Source organism: Oncorhynchus clarkii, chromosome 7 (genome assembly GCF_045791955.1).
Source record: "Oncorhynchus clarkii lewisi isolate Uvic-CL-2024 chromosome 7, UVic_Ocla_1.0, whole genome shotgun sequence".
Taxonomy (NCBI): Eukaryota; Metazoa; Chordata; class Actinopteri; order Salmoniformes; family Salmonidae; genus Oncorhynchus; species Oncorhynchus clarkii.
This window is the reverse complement of record NC_092153.1, coordinates 26,456,847-26,478,443: the sequence shown is the minus strand read 5'-3', so window position 1 is coordinate 26,478,443 and position 21,597 is coordinate 26,456,847. Positions and strand designations below refer to the sequence as shown.

The following is a 21,597-nucleotide window of genomic DNA, read 5'->3' as shown; positions in this document are numbered from 1 at the left end:
GGGACCAGCTCACAGGCCTATGGTCAAAAGAAGTGCACTATAAGGAGAATAGGGTTCCATTTGGGATGCAACCTTGGCTCAGGAAGGGGTAAGCTGCAAGCAAGGCACTTAAGTTTAACTTGCAATGATGTGCAGCCGAACATCTACATTCGAATTGTGTGTGTGATTTCAAGCTTTTATATGGTAAAAGGAAGTGTTTGTCGCAACTCCACTCATTACCTAGTCCTTCATCCTATGTGAACCTCAGCATGATACCCGATTGTGTTGTAGTAGCAGTCTCTGAGCAAATTGGGAAAGGCGTAGGATTAGGCCTCTTGTGATGCATAATTTGAAGTATACGAGCGTCATAGAATGGTACAGTGGCTCTTCCTTAAAAGGTTATGAGCTGATGCCACGACCGTTAGTGGTAGATGGTGGCATTCTGTCATTGTACCACACTATCACAATGGGGAGTAAAACCCTGATCTATCGGTAGTCTAAACTGTGGCACAAATGGACTATCTTTTCCTAAATTGAGGTGTTTTCAGTCTGAGAGTCTCCTCTGGCACTAGAGTCCTACATCAGGCAACACCAACAAAAACTGTCGGTGGTCCTGGAGTTAAGAGAGAACTTGGGTAAATACAATGGGGGAATTTAACTTGACATGTGAACTGACGACTTTTGAAAAATAGGCTGGTTTCTCTCCCTCTATAAAGAAATTGTTCTAAATAACAAACTGGCTTTATTTAGAAATTAGTAAGAATGTCTCACCCCATTGTCAAGAATGGCCTTTTTCCCTTTATTCAGATTACAGTCATTCACTTTTGGTTATTTGAAACTAAATCATCTCCAAAATATCATTATTTTTTAAACAAGTCATATTAAGTTGGTTACAATTTCAGATCAAAGGATCACACCCTTTAAAAAAAAAATCACCTAAAATGACATACCCAACTGCCTGTAGCTCAGGACTTGAAGCAAGGATATGCATATACTTGATATCATTTGAAAGGAAACACTTTGAAGTTTGTGGAAATGTGAAATGAATGTAGGAGATACAACACATTAGATCTGGATCTTAGAAGTCTAGATGGCGGCAGTGTTTGTGCAAAGTTTTAGACTGATCCAATGAGTCATTGCATTACTGTTAAATTGTTTGTATCAGGTCTGCCCAAATGTGCCGAATTGGTCAATTGATGCATTTTCAAGTACATACCTATAGAGAATATACAGAAATGATATGGTAATTTAAAAAAATCAGTTTACACACTCCCAGGAATGTCATAAATGATGGATAATTAGCTTCCCTACAGAAAATACACTAACCTTCACACATCTAGATTGTGGGGGCAGACACAGCAAGGGGTCAAACTGTAGAACCCAGTTCCTACATTTGAATCTAAAAATGTATTTTATGAAACAAAACTATTCTACATTTTATATCTGGAACCCTCAGGATGACAAATCAGAGCAGGATTACAAAATATAAGTACATTATTTACCTTCAGAGGTGAATGTATCAAACCAGTTTCCGTGTTAAAAGTTTTTTGTTGTTGTGCACTCTCCACAAAAAACAGCATGGCATTTGTCCACTGTAATAGCTACTGTAAATTGGACAGTGCAGTTAGATTAACAATAATTGAAGTTTTCTGCCCCTATAAGACATGTCTATGTCCTGGGAAATGTTCTTGTTACTTACAGCGTCATGCTATTCACATTAGTGCACGTTAGCTCAACCGTCCCGTGGTGGGGACACCGATCCCATAAAGTAAAAACATAAATAAAAATAAGGAACTTGTCTGTTGGCCCTGATAAATAAAAATATATACCAGTTTAATTTAAGGACCAAAAAATTGACAGCTGTGCCATATAGATTGCAAAATAGTTGGGAAGAGATTTTTGATGTACCGATTCCATGGCACATGCTTTATGAATTGACACGCAATTTTCCCTTTATTATAATCCACTGTATTCTGGTTTAACATTCTGAATGAATGATTATATTGAAGATAGAAGCCGCCTCTTAATGAGTTCCGAGAGCCAATCTGTTATCCAACGATTATTATTATTATTATAAGTAACCCTGCATTATAATTATAAACAAATCCCCTTAGATATTCTCACAGACCAGATTTTCCGTCACGAAAAATGTGGTGTGTTGAATTATTTGTGACATGTTGTTTACAATGAAGAATGTAAAACAAGCATTATGTGCATTTTTATTAAGGTGCTGTGTTTTTATTTACATTAGTGATGGACAGCCAGAGGCATTTTGAAAACATGTTTACCAACACTTGTCATAAATGTACTGTAGCAGATGTAGCCCATCATGCAAACAATGTTTCCATGATGGGCAATTAGCAGGACAATATACTCTTCATACGTCTATTTATTTACAAAATGGTAAATAATAGCCTGGCTACTGTTTGTGTGAAACCCCCCCCCCCCCCCCCCCAACTTGCAATGTATTATTTCAACTATATTTTAGTTGCACTTACTCACAGCTCCACGACCACGGGTAAAATCTGAGATGATCAATGTATTTGATCAATGTATTTGTTGCATTGTTGTATCGTCAATTTCTCAAGCCAAAATGTCTTGATGGCCTTCACCAGTTCATCTTTGCTTGTAGGCTTGGCAGTGTTATGGATGAACGTTTTCAGTTGATGCCAAACAAGTTTGATCAGGTTTAAATCAGGAGACCTACATGTAGAGAAATATATATATATAGGTCTACCGTAGGGGACATGAGTCTCACTAGTGTTGAGTAATGTGCTGTTAAAAGTGTTGCAGGTCTTTTATTTATTTTCACTTTAACTTTATTTTATTACATAAAGGTCTACTTTCTCTGATGGCGTCTTGACCCAGTTTATGCCCTCATTTGCAATGCAAACCATGGCGGCTGTCACGTTCTGACCTTAGTTCCTTTATTATGTCTTTGTGTTAGTTTGGTCAGGGCGTGAGTTGGGGTGGGTAGTCTATGTTCTTTTTTCTATGTTGCATTTCTGTGTTTGGCCTGGTGTGGTTCTCAATCAGAGGCAGCTGTCGATCGCTGTCTCTGATTGAGAATCATACCTGTTTTCCCCCATTTTGGTTGTGGGTGATTATTTTCTGTGTCTGTGTTTTTCCACACGGAACTGGTTCGTTTTCATTTTGTGTCGTGGTCAGTTTTATCTCAAAAATATGACAAACACTTACCACTTACTCTGCGTATTGGTCCGATCCTTCTTACTCTTCCTCAGAAGAGGAGGACGAAAACCGTTACAGCGGCAGTGTGTGTTGGGTCATTGCCTGCATTTGGAGAAGAAAAATATACATTTAGTCAACATTAGTCAACATTAGGTGCAATACTATGAAATATACATGTAAATAGTTCTACACATATCAACATATTGCTATCATCCTACCTTGAAAGAAATGATATGGTCCCAGAAACACCTCTCTGACGTAGGGTCCTGCATATCTCTTGATGATTTCTTCCTCAAAGATATCTCGAGCCATAATACCTGAAAAAGGAGGCAACAGTGAAATGTCCGTGAGGTGTAGGATGCAATATTTGATGTACCGTTTCCTTTGTAAATAGCTAAACTTCCCATCAAAAATCAAATATTGGCCTGGTCCCTGGCGAGAAATTTCTTCAAGCATCATGCAACCGCAAAATGTCGGGTAAAACATATACTGCACAGTATTTCTTCATCAACATATTTATGCTTTCGTTTATAAAATCATGATGAAAATACTCTTTCAAAATGCAGATGTTTATTTCGACTATCAGCAGGACAACAGACTCTTGCCGTGTTGAGGGAGTTTAAATATATTAATAGATCCATAATGAATTACTATGGGGGAAACAAAGCTATATATACAGTGCCATGCAAAAGTACTCACCCTGTTACAACCTGTAATTTAAATTGATTTTTGGGGGGATTTCATGTAATGAACATACACAAAGTAGTCAAAATTGATGAAGTGAAATGAAAAAAATAACTTTGCTATGAAGCCCTTGAATAAGATATGGTGCAATCAATTACATTCAGAAGTCACATAATTAGTTAGATTGCACACAGGTGGACTTTTATTTAAGTGTCACATGATCTGTCACATGACCTCAGTATATATACACCTGTCCTGAAAGGCCCCAGAGTCTGCCATGCCACTAAAGAAGGGGCACCACCAAGCAAGCGGCACCATGAAGACCAAGGAGCTCTCCAAACAGGTCAGGGACAAAGTTGTGGAGAAGTACTGATCAGGGTTGGGTTATAAAAAAATATCAGAAACTTTGAACATCCCACGGAGAACCATTTAAATCCATTATTAAGAAATGTAAAGAATATTGCAACACAACAAACCTGCCAAGAGAGGGTCGCCCACCAAAACTCACGGACCAGGCAAGGAGGGCATTCATCACAGAGGCAACAAAGATAACCCTGAAGGTGCTGCAAAACTCCAATCTCCGCTGTGGAGCATCTATCCATAGGACCACTTTAGGCCGTACACGCCACAAAGCTGGGCTTTACGGAAGAGTGGCCAGAAAAAAATAAGCAAACATGTTTGGTGTTTGCCACAAAGCATGTGGGAGACTCTCCAAACATATGGAAGAAGGTACTCTGTTTAGATGAGACCAAACCCAACACTTCTCATCACCCAGAGAACACCATGTGGGAATGTTTTTTTATCGCAGGGACTGGGAAACTAGTCAGAATTGAAGGAATGATGGATGGTGCTAAATACAGGGAAATTCTTGAGGGAAACCTGTTTAAGTCTTCCAGAGATTTGAGACTGGGATGAAGGTTCACCTTCCAGCAGTTCAATGACCCTAACCCTACTGCTAAAGCAACACTTGAGTGGTTAATGAGATGTCTTGGAATAGCCTAGAAAAAGCCCAGACCTCAATCCAATTGAGAATCTGTGGTATGACTTAAGAACCCATCCAACTTGAAGAAGCTGGAGCAGTTATTCCTTGAAGAATGGGGGGAAAATCCCAGTGGCTAAATGTGCCAAGCTTATAGAGGCATACCCCAAAATACTTGCAGCTGTAATTGATGCAAAGGGTGACTCGTTATGCACTCTTAAGATGTTTGTTTCACAATAAAATATGATTTTGCATCTTCAAAGTGGTAGTCATGTTGTGTAAATCAAATGATACAAACAACTATATTTTAATTCCAGGGTGTAAGGCAAAGAAAATAGGAAACATGCCAAGGGGGGTGAATACTTTCGCAAGCCACTGTATAATATATATATATATATATATATATATATATATATATGTCTTGCAAAGCCTTTCCATAAATTTCTTCAACTGCCTTCTGACTGTGATTAGAGCGAAGTTGATTTTGTGCGGGGATGCCATCAGATTCCAAATTGCCTTTGCCGATCGCTTGTCATCTTCAACCATCAGTGAGTCAATGGCTTGAATAGTCTCGCTGGAAATGGAATCCCACGGTAGATGTGTTTTTGGTTGATGGCCATTATTAAAAATAGTCAAATGCATTTGTGAATTCAATCGCTTAATTGTTTCATTATTTAAGGCTCCTTTCTCTTCTCTGTGCTGGAGTTCTTTTAAGAATAAAGTAGGCTAATGAAGGCAACAAATTGTTGCCTACTGGAACACCCAAAGTCATCCAATTGTTATAATAGGATTTGAAGCAATAGCTTACCCGTGTGTTCTCAACTATTTCAGCACCGCTCTGAGACAAGCATGGGGACTGGTCTCGATAAATCAATGTTTAGGATTGTTTTGCTCTTCACTCGCAGTCACTTAGTAGCCTACTCCCGACCGGTCAGGTTGTAACAGCGCCAACTTTTGAAAGCCAGTCACCGCTTCCCTCCCACCCACCATGTTAACAAAAGTTTCTCTTATTATCCTATTTTCTCTTTGTGAGTTTTCTTATGTGTATATGCTTATCTTTTTTCTCTTTCTCTCTCTCCTCACAGCTGTTCTGCAGGTGTCCATATCCTTGAACAAGGTGGAGCTAAGTGTGGGAGAGTCCAAGTTCTTCAAATGCACGGGTAAGATGGCTGTGGTGAACAGAACATGCTTGTTTGGGTGTTATATCGAATGTAAATGTGGATATGTCATCCTGGATGCAGGGTGAGATGGGCAATAGGTTGGATGGAGGTGGATGGAACTGTTGTTTGGGTGACATGGTTGCCTCCCATCCCACACATAACCATCCCTCCCAACCAATGGTTTCCAACCTCTCCCCAATCCCCCAGCCTTCACCCAACCCCTTGCTCATCCCACCCTGTTGCAGATCCTGCCCTATCCGCCTCTGTTTGGGGGGGTCTATGTGCCACGGGCCCCAAGCCAAGTGCCTGCAGCTCTGTAAAGGATTTTTACTTAAACTTTATTTTATTACATAAAGGTCTACTTACTCTGATGGCGTCTTGACCCAGTTTATGCCCTCATTTGCAATGCAAACCTGTCACGTTCTGACCTTAGTTCCTTTATTATGTCTTTGTGTTAGTTTGGTCAGGGCGTGAGTTGGGGTCCCTGTTTTTCCCTGCTAGCACAGAGCAGCATGGAGCTAACAGCAGAGGGACAGGGAGGAAAGGGGCAGGGAGAAGGAATGGCTGAGGGTTTGAGGGTGGTTGGGGGAGTGAGGGGTGGGGTGGGGTGGAGATTGTGAGGAGAGCTTATGGACAGAGAGAATAGGGACATAGGGTGGTGGCTGGAGGGAGATAGGGGTGAGGAGAGTGGCAGGGAGAAAGATGGAGTGAGAAGGGTGGGGAAGAGAAACATGGTAAGGAGAGAAGAGCATAGGAACAGTAAGGTGTGGGGCAGGGAGAAGGATGGGATGAGAAAGGTGTTGGGAAGAAAGGCAAGGGGAGAAGGATGGGGTGGAAGTGGGGGATAAATGGGGAGGATCAGAGAAGAGGGATGGGAGAGAGAGATGGGTGGGTTGGAGAATGGGGAGAAAGGGTGATGAGAAAATAGATGCACACACACACACACATACACACAGTCTACAATAACTAACCATGTGGGGACACATTTTCAGTCCCATTCAAAATCCTATTTTCCCTAACCTTAACCTTAAAACAAACACACGCACACACGCACACACACACACACACACAGTCTTCTATAACTAACCTTGCGGGAACCCACAATTCAGCCCCAATATCCTATTTTCCCTAAACCTATCCCTAAAGCTAATTATAGCCCGGACACTAATTATAAATCTTAACCTTAACCCTAACCCCTTAGAATTTGACCTTGTGGGGACTAACATAATGTCCCCAGTTGGTCAAAACATTTCCGTTTACTATTCTTGTCAGGACCTCTGGTCCCCACAAGTATCGTTAAACACATTCAGCAAACTGCACGGTTTATTTGCTTGCAATTTTTCACTATTAAAAATAGTAGTATAGAGTTCTGTCAGTGTTTAATCAGATGTCATTGCTAAGCGGTGCCTCTCTGTGCTCCACTCTGGCTCGAGTTCCACTTTAACCACATGACATGTCAAAATAGGTTTTACTTCAGGTGAATACCTCTCCCAGAGACATACAAATAGAACAACCCTCGTGTCGTGTTTTACCAATGTCCCAGCCTTCAGACAATCCCTGCACCTCATGTTAGCGTTACAGATCCTTCTGCAGACAATATGCTGGAGAATGGAAGCTTTATAGCATATCCCTCCTCCACTGGCCTCAATGACTGAGGATCAATTTATTGCCAGGGGGTGCAGTGACCTCTCAGTTCTCCTTTCACAGCCAAGGCAGTTCATACATACACACACCTGCATGGATACAGTGTACAAGCATACATAAACAAGCACGCACTCACACATACAGCGTAAGAGCGAGGAGTTTGTTAGGCAGAGAGAGAGAGCGAGAAAGAGAACCACTGAAGGAGCAGTAATTGTCTCATGTTTGTTGACTCTATGGATGACTCCCAGTGCCCTGAAGTATTCTCTGAGGGTGTGTGCATGTATCTGTGTGCGTGCGTGTGTGTCACTAGAGGGGAGGACAGCTCATAATAATGGCTGGAACAGAACGAACGTAGAAACCAATTTTTTGACGTATTTTATATCATTCCACTAATTCCGCTCTAGCTATTACCATAAGCCCGTCCTCCCCAATTAAGATGCCACCAACCTTGTGTGGTGTGTGCGGAGTGGTCCCTAAACATGTGCCCCGCTGAAACCCAGACACTGAGGCATTCTGGGAAAAACCTCAGAAGACTCCACTGTGTCACCAACCGTGAAAGGGCAGGAACAGTTCTCTAATGGTCTAATCGTATCAAAGACATATATTTTATATGTGAGGATAGAAAGATGATAGAGATATACAGTAAGTGTGTATGGGATATGCTCTATGGTTACTGATTTATAGATATTTCCTTAAACAAAAATATGGGTGCATATAAGCACACATGTACACACACAGGGACACACACATCTATACAAAAACACAAATAATCAAAGTAATCTAATTATATCTAATGAAAAATTGCAATTAACCAACTCGGTGCATTTGGAATGCATATATACCTTCATGCTTTCACAAAGGATGTAATACTGTAATATAATAGAGTATTACTGGGATCCTAAGCTGCCCTCTATTTCACCCTTAAACTCATTTGTCCATGCCTTATGAGAGAGAGAGAACATGTCACCGATTGTAAATGGTTTTCCTAGAGTTCCCCCTGTCTCTCTCTCCACTAAACATGTTCATTACTGAGCCTCAACATCACCTCAGGTCTGCCACCTCTCTCTCACACACACACACACACACACAGTCCCACTACTATACATATTCTTTCTCATCACACACACACACACTTTTTCTCGTTTCTGCTACACCACAGGAGGTTGGTGGCACCTTAATTGGGGAGGACGGGCTTATGGTAATGGCTAGAGCGGAATCAGTGGAATGGTATCGTATTTGATACCCATGGTTTCCGTGTGTTTGATGCCATTCCATTTGCGCCGTTCCGGACATTACTATGAGCCGTCCTCCACTTACAGTGCCTTGCAAAAGTATTCAACTCCCTTGGCGTTTTTCCTATTCTGTTGGATAACAACCTGCAATTTAAAAATATTTTTTAATAGTCAAAATTGGTGAAGTGAAATGAAAAAAATAACAAAATAAATTTAAAAAACAGAAGAGTGGTGCATGCATATGAAATCACCCCCTTTGCTATGAAGCCCCTAAATAAGATCTGGTGCAACCAATTACCTTCAGAAGTCACATAATTAGTTAAGTAAAGTCCACCTGTGTGCAATCTAAGTGTCATATGATCTGTCACATGATCTCAGTATATATAAACCTGTTCTGAAAGGCCCCAGAGTCTGCCACACCACAAAGCAAGGGGCAACACCAAGCAAGCAACACCATGAAGACCGAGGAGCTCTCCAAACAGGTCCGGAACAAAGTAGTGGAGAAGTAGTGGGTTGGGTTATACAAAAATATCTGAAACGTTGAACATCCCACGGAGCACCATTAAATCAATTATTAAAAAATTTAAAGAATATGCACCACAACAAACTTGCCAAGAGAGGGCCTCCAACCAACAATTACAGACCAGGCAAGGAGGGCATTAATCAGAGACGCAACAAAGAGACCAAAGATAACCCTGAAGGTGCTGCAAAGCTCCACAGCGGAGATTGGAGTATCTCTCCATAGGACCACTTTAAGCCTACACTCCACAGAGCTGGGGTTTACAGAAGAGTGGCCAGAAAAAAAGCCATTGCTTAAAGAAGAAAACCTGCAAACACGTTTGGTGTTCGCCAAAAGGCATGTGGGAGACTCCCCAAACATATGGAAGAAGGTACTCTGGTCAGATGAGACTAAAATTGAGCTGTTTGGCCGTCAAGGAAAACGCTATGTCTGGTGCAAACCCATCACCTCATCAGCCAGCCCGAGAACACCATCCCCACAGTGAAGCATGGTGGTGGCAGCATCATGCTGTGGGGATGTTATTCATCGGCAGGGACTGGGAAACTGGTCAGAATTGAAGGAATGATGGATGCCGCTAAATACAAGGAAATTCTTGAGGGAAACCTGTTTGTCTTCCAGAAATGTCAGACTGGGACGGAGGTTCACCTTCCAGCAGGACAATGACCCTAAGCATACTGCTAAAGCAACACTTGAGTGGTTTAAAGAGAAACATTTAAATATATTGGAATGGCCTAGTCAAAGCCCAGACCTCAATCCAATTGAGAATCTGTGGTGACCAGTTATACACGCTCAAGTTCTGTATTTTTGTTTTTAAAAATTCACAATTAAAAATGTTTTGCATCTTCAAAGTGGTAGGCATGTTGTGTAAATCAAATGATACACCCCCCCCCCCCCCCTCAAAAGCTATTTTAATTCCAGGTTGTAAGGCAACAAAATAGGAAAAATGCCAGGGGGGTGAATACTTTCGCAAGCCACTGTAGCACCCTCCACTGTGCAACACATACTATATGCCACTACATACACATCTCCCGACTCGCCTGGCCTCTCCCAGTAAAGCTGAATCAATTACAGTCAAGACGTGTGTGTTTGCGCGTGCGTGCGTATGTGTGTGACGAGTAGATGTCTAATTTTAGTACCCACCCATCAAGGGGCACATCCACACAATAATACACATCTCAAAGGAGTGCAATAGCCACTTCATTTCAGCCTTACTATATTGGTTCCTCTACCCTGCAGAGAAGCATTTAACTGTAATTATAAACAGTACCATAACAGTGGCACGCCTTTGAGATATGTGCCTATTCTGTTTATCCTTGTCTGCGTACAGTACGTATTTGATCATTTAAAATCTATTTGAAAATGCATTAAAGAAAGTTTGGTATTAGATTAATGCTAGAATAAACCTGCAATATGTAACTTTTTGGGAGGTTTTAGGCTCAAAAGCTCTAAGTTGCTAGTGGTCATCCAATGTGACACAACAGTAACAGTATTGTGCAATAGTTTATTCTAACATTAATCTAGCCTGCCTGAGAGCCGGTGTGTTCATTAGATAAGCATAATCAGCTAATGAGCACACCGGCTCTCAGGCAGTCTTGATTAATGTTAGGAGGCAGTGCCACAGCTCTAACGTGTAGCGGTATGATAGCTAGCTAGTTGAGCTCATGTTAACACTTTCCTAGCGGAGCTAGTTAGCTGACAGACATGGTTGATTCGAGGGGCAAACGACCTGACGCAGCAGCAGCTAACGTAAACTCACTCACTTTTGTACATCGCCTTGGTCCGTACAATTGACCTTATTTTTGCGCCCAAAAAAACGTAATTCTTCCAGATCAACTGTAATATCAATACCAATGTAAAGCACAATTTCTCCCCTTTCCAACAAAATGATTGACGAGACCTTCATGATGCCCATCTCTGCACAATTCAAGAAGGCAATGAGCTCCGTCGGATCTTTATAAAAATGTTGGGTGGGGAGCGAAGGCTACTAAGTGATCTTGAAAGGGGGAAATATGTTTTTTTTCACCCGATTTGTCGAACAAATCATCTTTAAAATGTAAATAAAACATAAAGAGTTTATGTAATGTCTCATCACATACCTGCTTGAAGGTTTGTGTCGAATTTGAAGAGGGATTTAGGGCTGCGCTAACATTAGCCTCACAAGTGAACAACAGCTGTTCCGGCTTTTGAGTGTCATGATGGCACGCAGTAATGATGTGCAAAAAAATGCAATTGGCACCCAAGTGCCAATACAGTCCCATTTGTTTTCATTGCAGCCTCATTTGAATGTCGCGGTTACGCACATTTATACGGAATGGGGTGAGTTTGTTACAGATATAGGATCTTAATTTGATCTTCCTGTTGCAGGGGACATGCTACATTTGCAGTGTATTCAAGGTTTAAAAAGTCTTCTGAAATTTTTATTTCCACTTTGAAATTTCAGGGTTAATTATCCCTTGTGAAAAATAATCCACATAATAATTCACATTTCTTGTTGCTGCAGGATTATTATCCTGCTGTAGAGAACTGGCTCAAATTAAGATATGTACTCTAAGCCAAAGAACCAAAACTTTAGAAAGCAGACGGGTGTAAAGGGTAAGCGATAGAGCCCGGGCCAAGATGAGAGTAAACCTCAGATCCGCGTTCACACAGTGGAGAAAACTAAGTCAATGTACTCTTTTTCTGGTGCATGTGTGCATGACACTTGTTTTCTACAATACCTTGCTACAGCACGTGGCCACTTTGTTTAAAAGTGTCCATCAAATCATTGGAAGAGTTACCTTTTAAACGGCGCCAACTGAATCCCCTTTCTTCAGTCAGCTGTTGTACAACACAACATTCAAAAACTGGCTAGTATGTCTTGTCTCATGTCGGCTGTTGGATCTGAACTGGGCTTCATTACTTGATGTCAAAGCTTTGAACCTGAAATAATATTTTTCAGTCATGAAAGGAATAAATCGACATCAACTCCAGCCCCATCATTGTCAAGTATTGGAGCAGAATTTAGGCATCCATGTAGCTATGCTGTTTAGGAAAATTAACTACCTAGGATTTGCTTTGAGTATTGATTACATAGGTACTATCCCAATATTAGCCTACTGCACAGTGTAATGAACACGAGGGAGAAAGAGAGCTGGGTTCAAGCGCAGGGTCGCATCCGGTGTTTCATGTAAAGGACCACAGGAGGAGGTCGGTAGATGGGGGCAGGCTGCAGGTCATACACAGGGCTCCAAAAGGGTAACAGTACAGGCAGGGAAAAGGCTAGTAACGTTGTCCGGGAGATCAGGCAATAGGTGAGTAACAGGAAATCCAGTAGGCTAAGGTACAGGCAGGGAATAGGTAAAAGGCATCGTTAGTGAGGCAGGCAAAAACTATCATACATGGGAGGAGTACATTACTGGAAACACAGCGCTCCAAAGAGAAGTGTGTCAAAAACAAACAATACCTCACAATGATGGGGTGCGAAGAACTGAACTAAATAGTGTGTGATAATGACATACAGGTGTGTGAAAGGGTGATCAGAATTTGGGTGATTGGGATCTGGAGAGTGAGCTGCGTTCAGGGGGATATACTTTGTGTGTGAAAGTGTGGGCTGGAAAGTGAGCTGCGTTCAGGGGATCTACGTGTATGAGAGTGTGAGTTGGAAGCAGACGTTACACACACAGATTACTGCTATTGCCAATTTGAGCTGTGTGGTTGAGATGTAGACAAACCTAGCCCAAAAGATACACATGTATTGAGTGTATAAAACTATAAAATGAAATTAATTTTGAATGATTGGAAACATTAGTTCTTCATTCTGCCAAATGACCTTCTTATCCAATAGTGAAAAAATACTTACTCCCTTCATCCTAAACTGTATGTATTTACCCTGGAAATCTAAGACTGATGGTCATCAAAGGCAATTCTGCCATTGCAGAATGTTAAATGGTATAATCGTAATCCAGATTAGGATTGATGGGGCATGTTTGATTTGTTGTCTATCCAGGTTAGGGATTGGCAACTCCAGTCCCCTGGGGTCGTAGTGCTGTCATACTTTTCCCCCATTCCAAGCAAACACAGCTGATTAAACTAATTGCATTCTAAAATGAAGATAATGATTTGTTGATTATTGGAGTCAGGTGTGTACCCTGGGGCCGAGGCAAAAATGTGACACTAATCAGGCCCCTGAGGACTGGAGTAGGCCAACCTTTATCTAGGTCTAGATCTGAGCTGTAATCCTTCTAGAATCACATGTATGTTTTGTTTATTCCATGTGTAACTGTGTTGTTTGTGTCGCACTGCTTTGCTTTATCTTGGCCAGGTCGCAGTTGTCAATGAGAACTTGTTCTCAACTGGCCTACCTGGTTAAATAAAGGGGACATTTTTAAAAATTATTTAAGAAAACGTTACTCATGTATGCAGTTTGCTTTCGCTCCTCCAGTCTATGACACTGGAACCCTACTGACAGCACTTGACTCTAACCTTTGTAACCACCGTCCAGCCGTGGAGAACGCGAAGGACAACATGTACGTGTTAGTTTACCTATCGGTTGTGAAAAAGATTTGTACGACGTAAAACCCCCAAAATGACAATTTATTAGATATAGTACATGTTATTGATGTTATATTTTCAACATACACCGAGTATACAAAACATTAAGAACACCTGCACTTTCTATGACAGACTGAACAGGTGAATCCAGGTGAAAGCTATGACCCTTTAATGACGTCACTTGTTAAATCCACTTCAAATCAGTTTGGATGAAGGGGAGGGGACAGGTTAAAGAATGATTTTTAAGCCTTGAGAGATGAATTGTGTGCCCTTGAGAGGGTGAATGGTCAAGAAGAAAGGTTTGAGTGCCTTTGAACCCGGTGCCAGATGCACCGGTTGGTGTCAAGAACTGCAACACCGCAGAGTTTTTCATGTTCAAATCAAATCAAATCAAATTTATTTATATAGCCCTTCGTACATCAGCTGATATCTCAAAGTGCTGTACAGAAACCCAGCCTAAAACCACAAGCAGCAAGCAATGCAGGTGTAGAAGCACGATGGCCAAGATGTTCAAATGTTCATAAATGACCAGCATGGTTGAATAATAATAAGGCAGAACAGTTGAAACTGGAGCAGCAGCACGGTCAGGTGGACTGGGGACAGCAAGGAGTCATTATGTCAGGTAGTCCTGGGGCATGGTCCTAGGGCTCAGGTCCTCTGAGAGAGATAAAGAAAGAGAGAATTAGAGAGAGCATATGTGGGGTGGCCAGTCCCCTTCTGGCTGTGCCGGGTGGAGATTATAACAGAACATGGCCAAGATGTTCAAATGTTCATAAATGACCAGCGTGGTCGAATAATAATAAGGCAGAACAGTTGAAACTGGAGCAGCAGCACGGCCAGGTGGACTGGGGACAGCAAGGAGTCATCATGTCAGGTAGTCCTGGGGCATGGTCCTAGGGCTCAGGTCCTCCGAGAGAAAGAAAGAGAGAAGGAGAGAATTAGAGAACGCACACTTAGATTCACACAGGACACCGAATAGGACAGGAGAAGTACTCCAGATATAACAAACTGACCCTAGCCCCCCCGACACATAAACTACTGCTGCATAAATACTGGAGGCTGAGACAGGAGGGGTCAGGAGACAATGTTCAACAGTTTCCCATATGTATCAATAACGGTCCACCACCACCCAAAGGACATCCAGCCAACTTGAAACAACCGTGGGAAGCATGGAGTTAACATGGGCCAGCATCACAGTGGAACGCTGGACACCTTGTCGAGTCCATGACCCAATCGAATTGAGGCTGTTCAGAGGGCAAAAAGGGGGGGGGGTGCAACTCAATATTAGGAAGGAATGTTAGGAAGGTGTCCTTAGTATGTTAACACGACAGTTAAGCACGGATAGTAATGAAATTCAATGGAAAAAAAACACTCACTAAATATAATATATTTCAGCTAAAAGAGGCTGCAATATTATGTTCTCAACGTTGAATGGTCTAGGCATTGAAAACTGACAGTACCAGTCAAAAGTTTGGACAAGGGTTTTTCTTTCTTTTTACTATTTTCTACGTTGTAGAATAATTGTGAAGACACAAACTATGAAATAACACATTGAATCATTTGGTAACCAAAAAAGTGTTAAACAAATCAAACTACACTGCTCAAAAAAATAAAGGGAACACTAAAATAACACATCCTAGATCTGAATGAATGAAATATTCTTATTAAATACTTTTTTCTTTACATAGTTGAATGTGCTGACAACAAAATCACACAAAAATTATCAACCCATGGAGGTCTGGATTTGGAGTCACACAAAAATTAAAGTGGAAAACCACACTACAGGCTGATCCAACTTTGATGTAATGTCCTTAAAACAAGTCAAAATGAGGCTCAGTAGTGTGTGTGGCCTCCACGTGCCTGTATGACCTCCCTACAATGCCTGGGCATGCTCCTGATGAGGTGGCGGATTGTCTCCTGAGGGATCTCTTCCCAGACCTGGACTAAAGCATCCGCCAACTCCTGGACAGTCTGTGGTGCAACGTGACGTTGGTGGATGGAGCGAGACATGATGTCCCAGATGTGCTCAATTGGATTCAGGTCTGGGGAATGGGCGGGCCAGTCCATAGCATCAACGCCTTCCTCTTGCAGGAACTGCTGACACACTCCAGCCACATGAGGTCTAGCATTGTCTTGCATTAGGAGGAACCCAGGGCCAACCGCACCAGCATATGGTCTCACAAGGGGTCTGAGAATCTAATCTTGGTACCTAATGGCAGTCAAGCTACCTCTGGCGAGCACATGGAGGGCTGTGCGACCCCCCCAAAGAAATGCCACCCAACCCCATGACTGACCCACCGCCAAACCGGTCATGCTGGAGGATGTTGCAGGCAGCAGAATGTTCTCCACGGCGTCTCCAGACTGTCACGTCTGTCATATGTGCTCAGTGTGAACCTGGTGAATTTGCCAATCTTGGTGTTATCTGGCTAATGCCAAACGTCCTGCACGGTGTTGGGCTGTAAGCACAACTCCCACCTGTGGACGTCGGGCCCTCATACCACCCTCATGGAGTCTGTTTCTGACCGTTTGAGCAGACACATGCACATTTGTGGCCTGCTGGAGGTCATTTTGCAGGCTCTGTAAGTGCTCCTCCTGCTCCTCCTTGCACAAAGGCGGAGGTAGCAGTCCTGCTGCTGGGTTGTTGCCCTCCTACGGCCTCCTCCACGTCTCCTGATGTACTGGCCTGTCTCCTGGTAGCGCCTCCGTGCTCTGGACACTACGCTGACAGACACAGCAAACCTTCTTGCCACAGCTCGCATTAATGCGCCATCCTGGATGAGCTGCACTACCTGAGCCACTTGTGTGGGTTGTAGACTCCGTCTCATGCTACCACTAGAGTGAAAGCACCGCCAGCATTCAAAAGTGACCAAAACATCAGCCAGGAAGCATAGGAACTGAGAAGTGCAGAATGCTGCAGTAGCCATGCTGGTTAAGTGTGCTTTGAATTCTAAATAAATCGCTGACAGTGTCACCAGCAAAACACCCCCACACCATCACACCTACTCCTCTATGCTTCATGGTGGGAAATACACTAATGGGGATCATCCTACTCTGTGTCCCACAAAGACACTGCGGTTGAAACCAAAAATCTCAAATTTGGACTCAACAGACCATGGGACAGATTTCCACCGGTCTAATGTCCATTGCTCGTGTTTCTTGTCCCAAGCAAGTCTCTTCTTATTATTGGTGTCCTTTAGTAGTGGTTTCTTTGCAGCAGTCTGACCATGAAGGCCTGATTTCACGCAGTCTCCTCTGAACAGTTGAGATGTGTCTGTTACTTGAACTCTGTGAAGCATTTATTTGGGCTGCAATTTGAGGTGCAGTTAACTCTAATGAATTTATCCTCTGCAGCAGAGGTAACTCTGGATCTTCTTTTCCTGTGGCGGTCCTCATGAGAGACAGTTTCATCATAGGACTTGATGGTTTTTGCGACTGCACTCATTTGAGCTGTTCTTGACATATTATGGACATGGTATTTTTCCAAATAGGGCTATCTTCTGTATACCACCCCTACCTTGTAACAACACAACTGATTGTGATGTAAAAAAATAAATCCAGGTAGACGGGGAAGTGGCCAGCTTCACCAACTCACCCGTTTCTTCAAAGGACAGCTCTTGCAATTTAGCCTGTTTAGCCTGATTTACTTACCTTCATCTCAGCCAGCCTCTCCACAACCGTCTAGCCATGACTCCTTGACATTGCTAACGTGAGTATTTGTTATTACAATCTAAAAACGAGAATTATAGCCGGTGTATAACAATATTATTATTATTACTTTTTCTGAACACATTGTTACTAAAATGGAATCGAGTTGTCTTCAATCTGGTCTCAAATTTCCAGACTTGGGTTGTCACTAGTTACCACAGCCACAATATGGGCTAATACAGCCACAAAGTCTCAGGGTGGATGTTGAAGCGCCAAATCTAGAAAAAATATTGCCAGAGGGGGTGTCCATAAACACTTGTACAGACATAGTTACACAGTGAAGCTTTAATGTTTACTGTTAGATGACAATTTAAATATTGATATCTTGATAGTTGTATGTAATTCACTAATATATGAAAAGTTATGCCACTTTGCAGGTCAGTGAATACGTATGAATATATATTGCCAGATGCGGCTATGAGTATGGAAATGGTAGCTCATGAGTTGACAGATTTAAATAGAAATTAAGGGAAAACATTGTCACTTCTGACCCACTGTCAGAAATGGTTGTTGTTGTACTGATATCCTCATCCTTACACGTCTTTCCTTTTTGCTATATGTGATATCACACTACACACACAAGCACTATATACAGTCGTGGCCAAAAGTTTTGAGAATGACACAAAAATATATTAATTAATTTTTAAGTCTGCTGCCTCAGTTTGTATGATGGCAATTTGCATATACTCCAGAATGTTATGAAGAGTGATTAGATTAATTGCAATTAATTGCAAAGTCCCTCTTTGCCATGCAAAATGAACTGAATCACACAAAAAACATTTCCACTGCAATTCAGCCCTGCCACAAAAGGACCAGCTGACATGTCAGTGATTCTCTCTTTAACACAGGTGTGAGTGTTGACGAGGACAAGGCTGGAGATCACTATCATGCTGATTGAGTTCAAATAACAGACTGGAAGCTTCAAAAGGAGGGTGGTTCTTGGAATCATTGTTCTTCCTCTGTCAACATGGTTACCTGCAAGGAAACACGTGCCATCATCATTGCTTTGTACAAAAAGGGCTTCACAGGCAAGGATATTGCTGCCAGTAAGATTGCACCTAAATCAACCATTTATCGGATTATCAAGAACTTCAAGGAGAGCGGTTCAATTGTTGTGATGAAGGCTTAAGGGCGCCCAAGAAAGTCCAGCAAGCGCCAGGACCGTCTCCTAAAGTTGATTCGGCTGCGGGATCGGGGCACCACCAGTACATAACTTGCTCAGGAATGGCAGCAGGCAGGTGTGAATGCATCTGCATGCACAGTGAGGCAAATACTTTTGGAGGATGGCATGGTGTGAAGAAGGGCAGCAAAGAAGCCACTTCCCTCCAGGAAAAACATCAGGGACAGACTGATATTCTGCAAAAGGTACAGGGATTGGACTGTTGAGGACTGGGGCAAAGTCATTTTCTCTGATGAATCCCCTTTCCGATTGTTTTGGGCATCCGGAAAAAAGCTTGTCCGGAGAAGAAAAGGTGAGCGCTACCATCAGTCCTGTGTCATGCCAACAGTAAAGCATCCTGAGACCATTCATGTGTGGGGTTGCTTCTCAGCCAAGGGTGTGGGCTCACTCACAATTCTGACTAAGAACACAGCCATGAATAAAGAATGGTACCAACACATCCTCCAAGAATAACTTCTCCCAACCATCCAGGAACAGTTTGATGACGAATGATGCATTTTCCAGCATGATGGAGCACCTTGCCATAAGGCAAAAGTGATAACTAAGTGGCTCGGGGAACAAAACATAGATATTTTGGGTCCATGGCCAGGAAACTCCCCAGACCTTAATCCCATTGAGAACTTGTGGTCAATCCTTAAGAGGCGGGTGGACAAACAAAAACCCACAAATTCTGACAAACTCCAAGCATTGATTATGCAAGAATGGGCTGCCATCAGTCAGGATGTGGCCCAGAAGTTAATTGACTGCATGCCAGGGCAGATTGCAGAGGTCTTGAAAAAGAAGGATCAACACTGCAAATATTGACTCTTTGCATCAACTTCATGTAATTGTTAATTTTCAATAAAATAATTATACTTCAGTATTCCATAGCAACATCTGACAAAAATATCTAAAGACACTGAAGCAGCAAACTTTGAACATTAATATTTGTGTTATTCTCAAAACATTTGGCCTCGACTGTAAACAAAAGTATGTGGACACACCTTAAAATTAGGGGATTCGGATATTTCAGCCACACCTGTTGCTAACAGGTGTATAAAATCAAGCACACCGCCATGCAATCTCATTGACAAACATTGGCAGTAGAATGACCTTACTGAAGAGCTTAGTGACTTTAAACGTGGCACCCTCATAGGATACCACCTTCGCAACAAGTCAGTTCATAAAAATGTTCCCCTGCTAGAGCTGCCGCGGTCAACTGTAAGTCGAATCAAACCAAATTAAATCAAATGTTATTTGTCACATGCGCCGACTACAACAAGTTTAGACTTTACCGTGAAATGCTTCCTTACAAGCCCTTATCCAACAGTGCAGTTCAAGAAGAAGAAAATATTTACCAAGTAGACTAAAATAAAAAGTAATAATAAAAAGTAACACAATAAGAATAACAATAACAAGGCTATATACAGGAGCAAACGGTACCGAGTCAGTGTGCGGGTTACAGGATACTTAAGGTATTCTGTACATGTACAGTTGTAGTCGGAAGTTTACATACACTTAGGTTGGAGTCGTTGAAACTCGTTTTTCAACCACTCCACAAATGTCTTGTTAACAAACTATAGTTTTGGCATGTCGGTTAGGACATCTACTTTGTGCATGACGCAAGTCATTTTTCCAACAATTGTTTACAGACAGATTATTTAATTTATAATTCACTGTATCACAATTCCAGTTGGTCAGACGTTTACATACAATAAGTTGACTATGCCTTATAAACAGCTTGGAAAATTCCAGAAAATGATGTCATGGCTTTAGAAGCTTCTGATAGGCTAATTGACATCATTTGAGTCAATTGGAGGTGTACCTGTGGATGTATTTCAAGGCCTACCTTCAAACTCAGTGCCTCTTTGCTTGACATCATGGGAAAATCAAAACCTCCACAAGGGTTAGGTTAAGGGTTTGGTTCATCCTTGGGAGCAATTTCCAATTTCCAAATGCCTGAAGGTGCCATGTTCATCTGTACAAACAATAGTTCGCAAGTATTAACACCATGGGACCACGCAGCCGTCATACTGCTCAGGAAGGAGACTCGTTCTGCCTCTTAGAGATTAACGTACTTTGGTGCAAAAAGTGCAAATCAATACCCAACAACAGCAAAGTGCATTGTGAAGATGCTTGAGGAAACAAATGGGTACAAAAGTATCTATATCCACAGTAAAATGAGTCCTATATCGACAAAACCTGAAAGGCCGCTCATCAAGGAAGAAGCCACTGCTCCAAAACCGCCATAAAAAAGCCAGGCTATGGTTTGCAACTGTACATGGGGACGAAGATCGTACTATTTGGAGAAATGTCCTCTAGTCTGATGAAACAAGAATAGAACTGTTTGGCCATAATGACCATCGTTATGTTTGAATGAAACATGGGGAGGCTTCCAAGCCAAAGAACAGCATTCCAACCGTGAAGCACAGGGGTGGCAGCATCATGTTGTGGGGTGCTTTGCTGTCGGAAGGACTGGTGCACTTCACAAAATAGATGTCATCATGAGGTAGGAAAATTATGTGGATATATTGAAGCAACATCTCAAGATATCAGTTAAAGCTTGGTCGCAATGGGTCTTCCAAATTGACAATGACACCAAGCATACTTCCAAAATTGTGGCAAAATGACTTAAGGACAAGTCAAGGTATTGGAGTGTCCATCACAAAGCCCTGACCTCAATCCTATAGAACATTTGTGGGCAGAACTGAAAAAGCGTGTGTGAGAAAGGCTGCTTACAACTCAGTTGCTCAGTTGCACTAGCTCTGTCAGGAGGAATGGGCCAAAATTCACCCTCTGACGAATCATCAAACAGG

The 21,597-nt window shown here is 42.1% G+C and overlaps 1 protein-coding gene across 2 annotated transcripts in view; it reads left to right on the top strand.

Annotated features, from left to right (window-relative positions):
* Positions 1-21,597, top strand: part of LOC139413128 (neural cell adhesion molecule 2-like) — a 384,436-nt gene that overhangs the window by 268,228 nt on the left and 94,611 nt on the right. For both annotated transcript variants that reach the window (XM_071160211.1, XM_071160210.1), the window contains exon 2: positions 5,917-5,991. In XM_071160211.1, the coding sequence (XP_071016312.1) occupies positions 5,917-5,991 (75 nt within the window). The remainder of the gene's footprint in view (positions 1-5,916; positions 5,992-21,597) is intronic.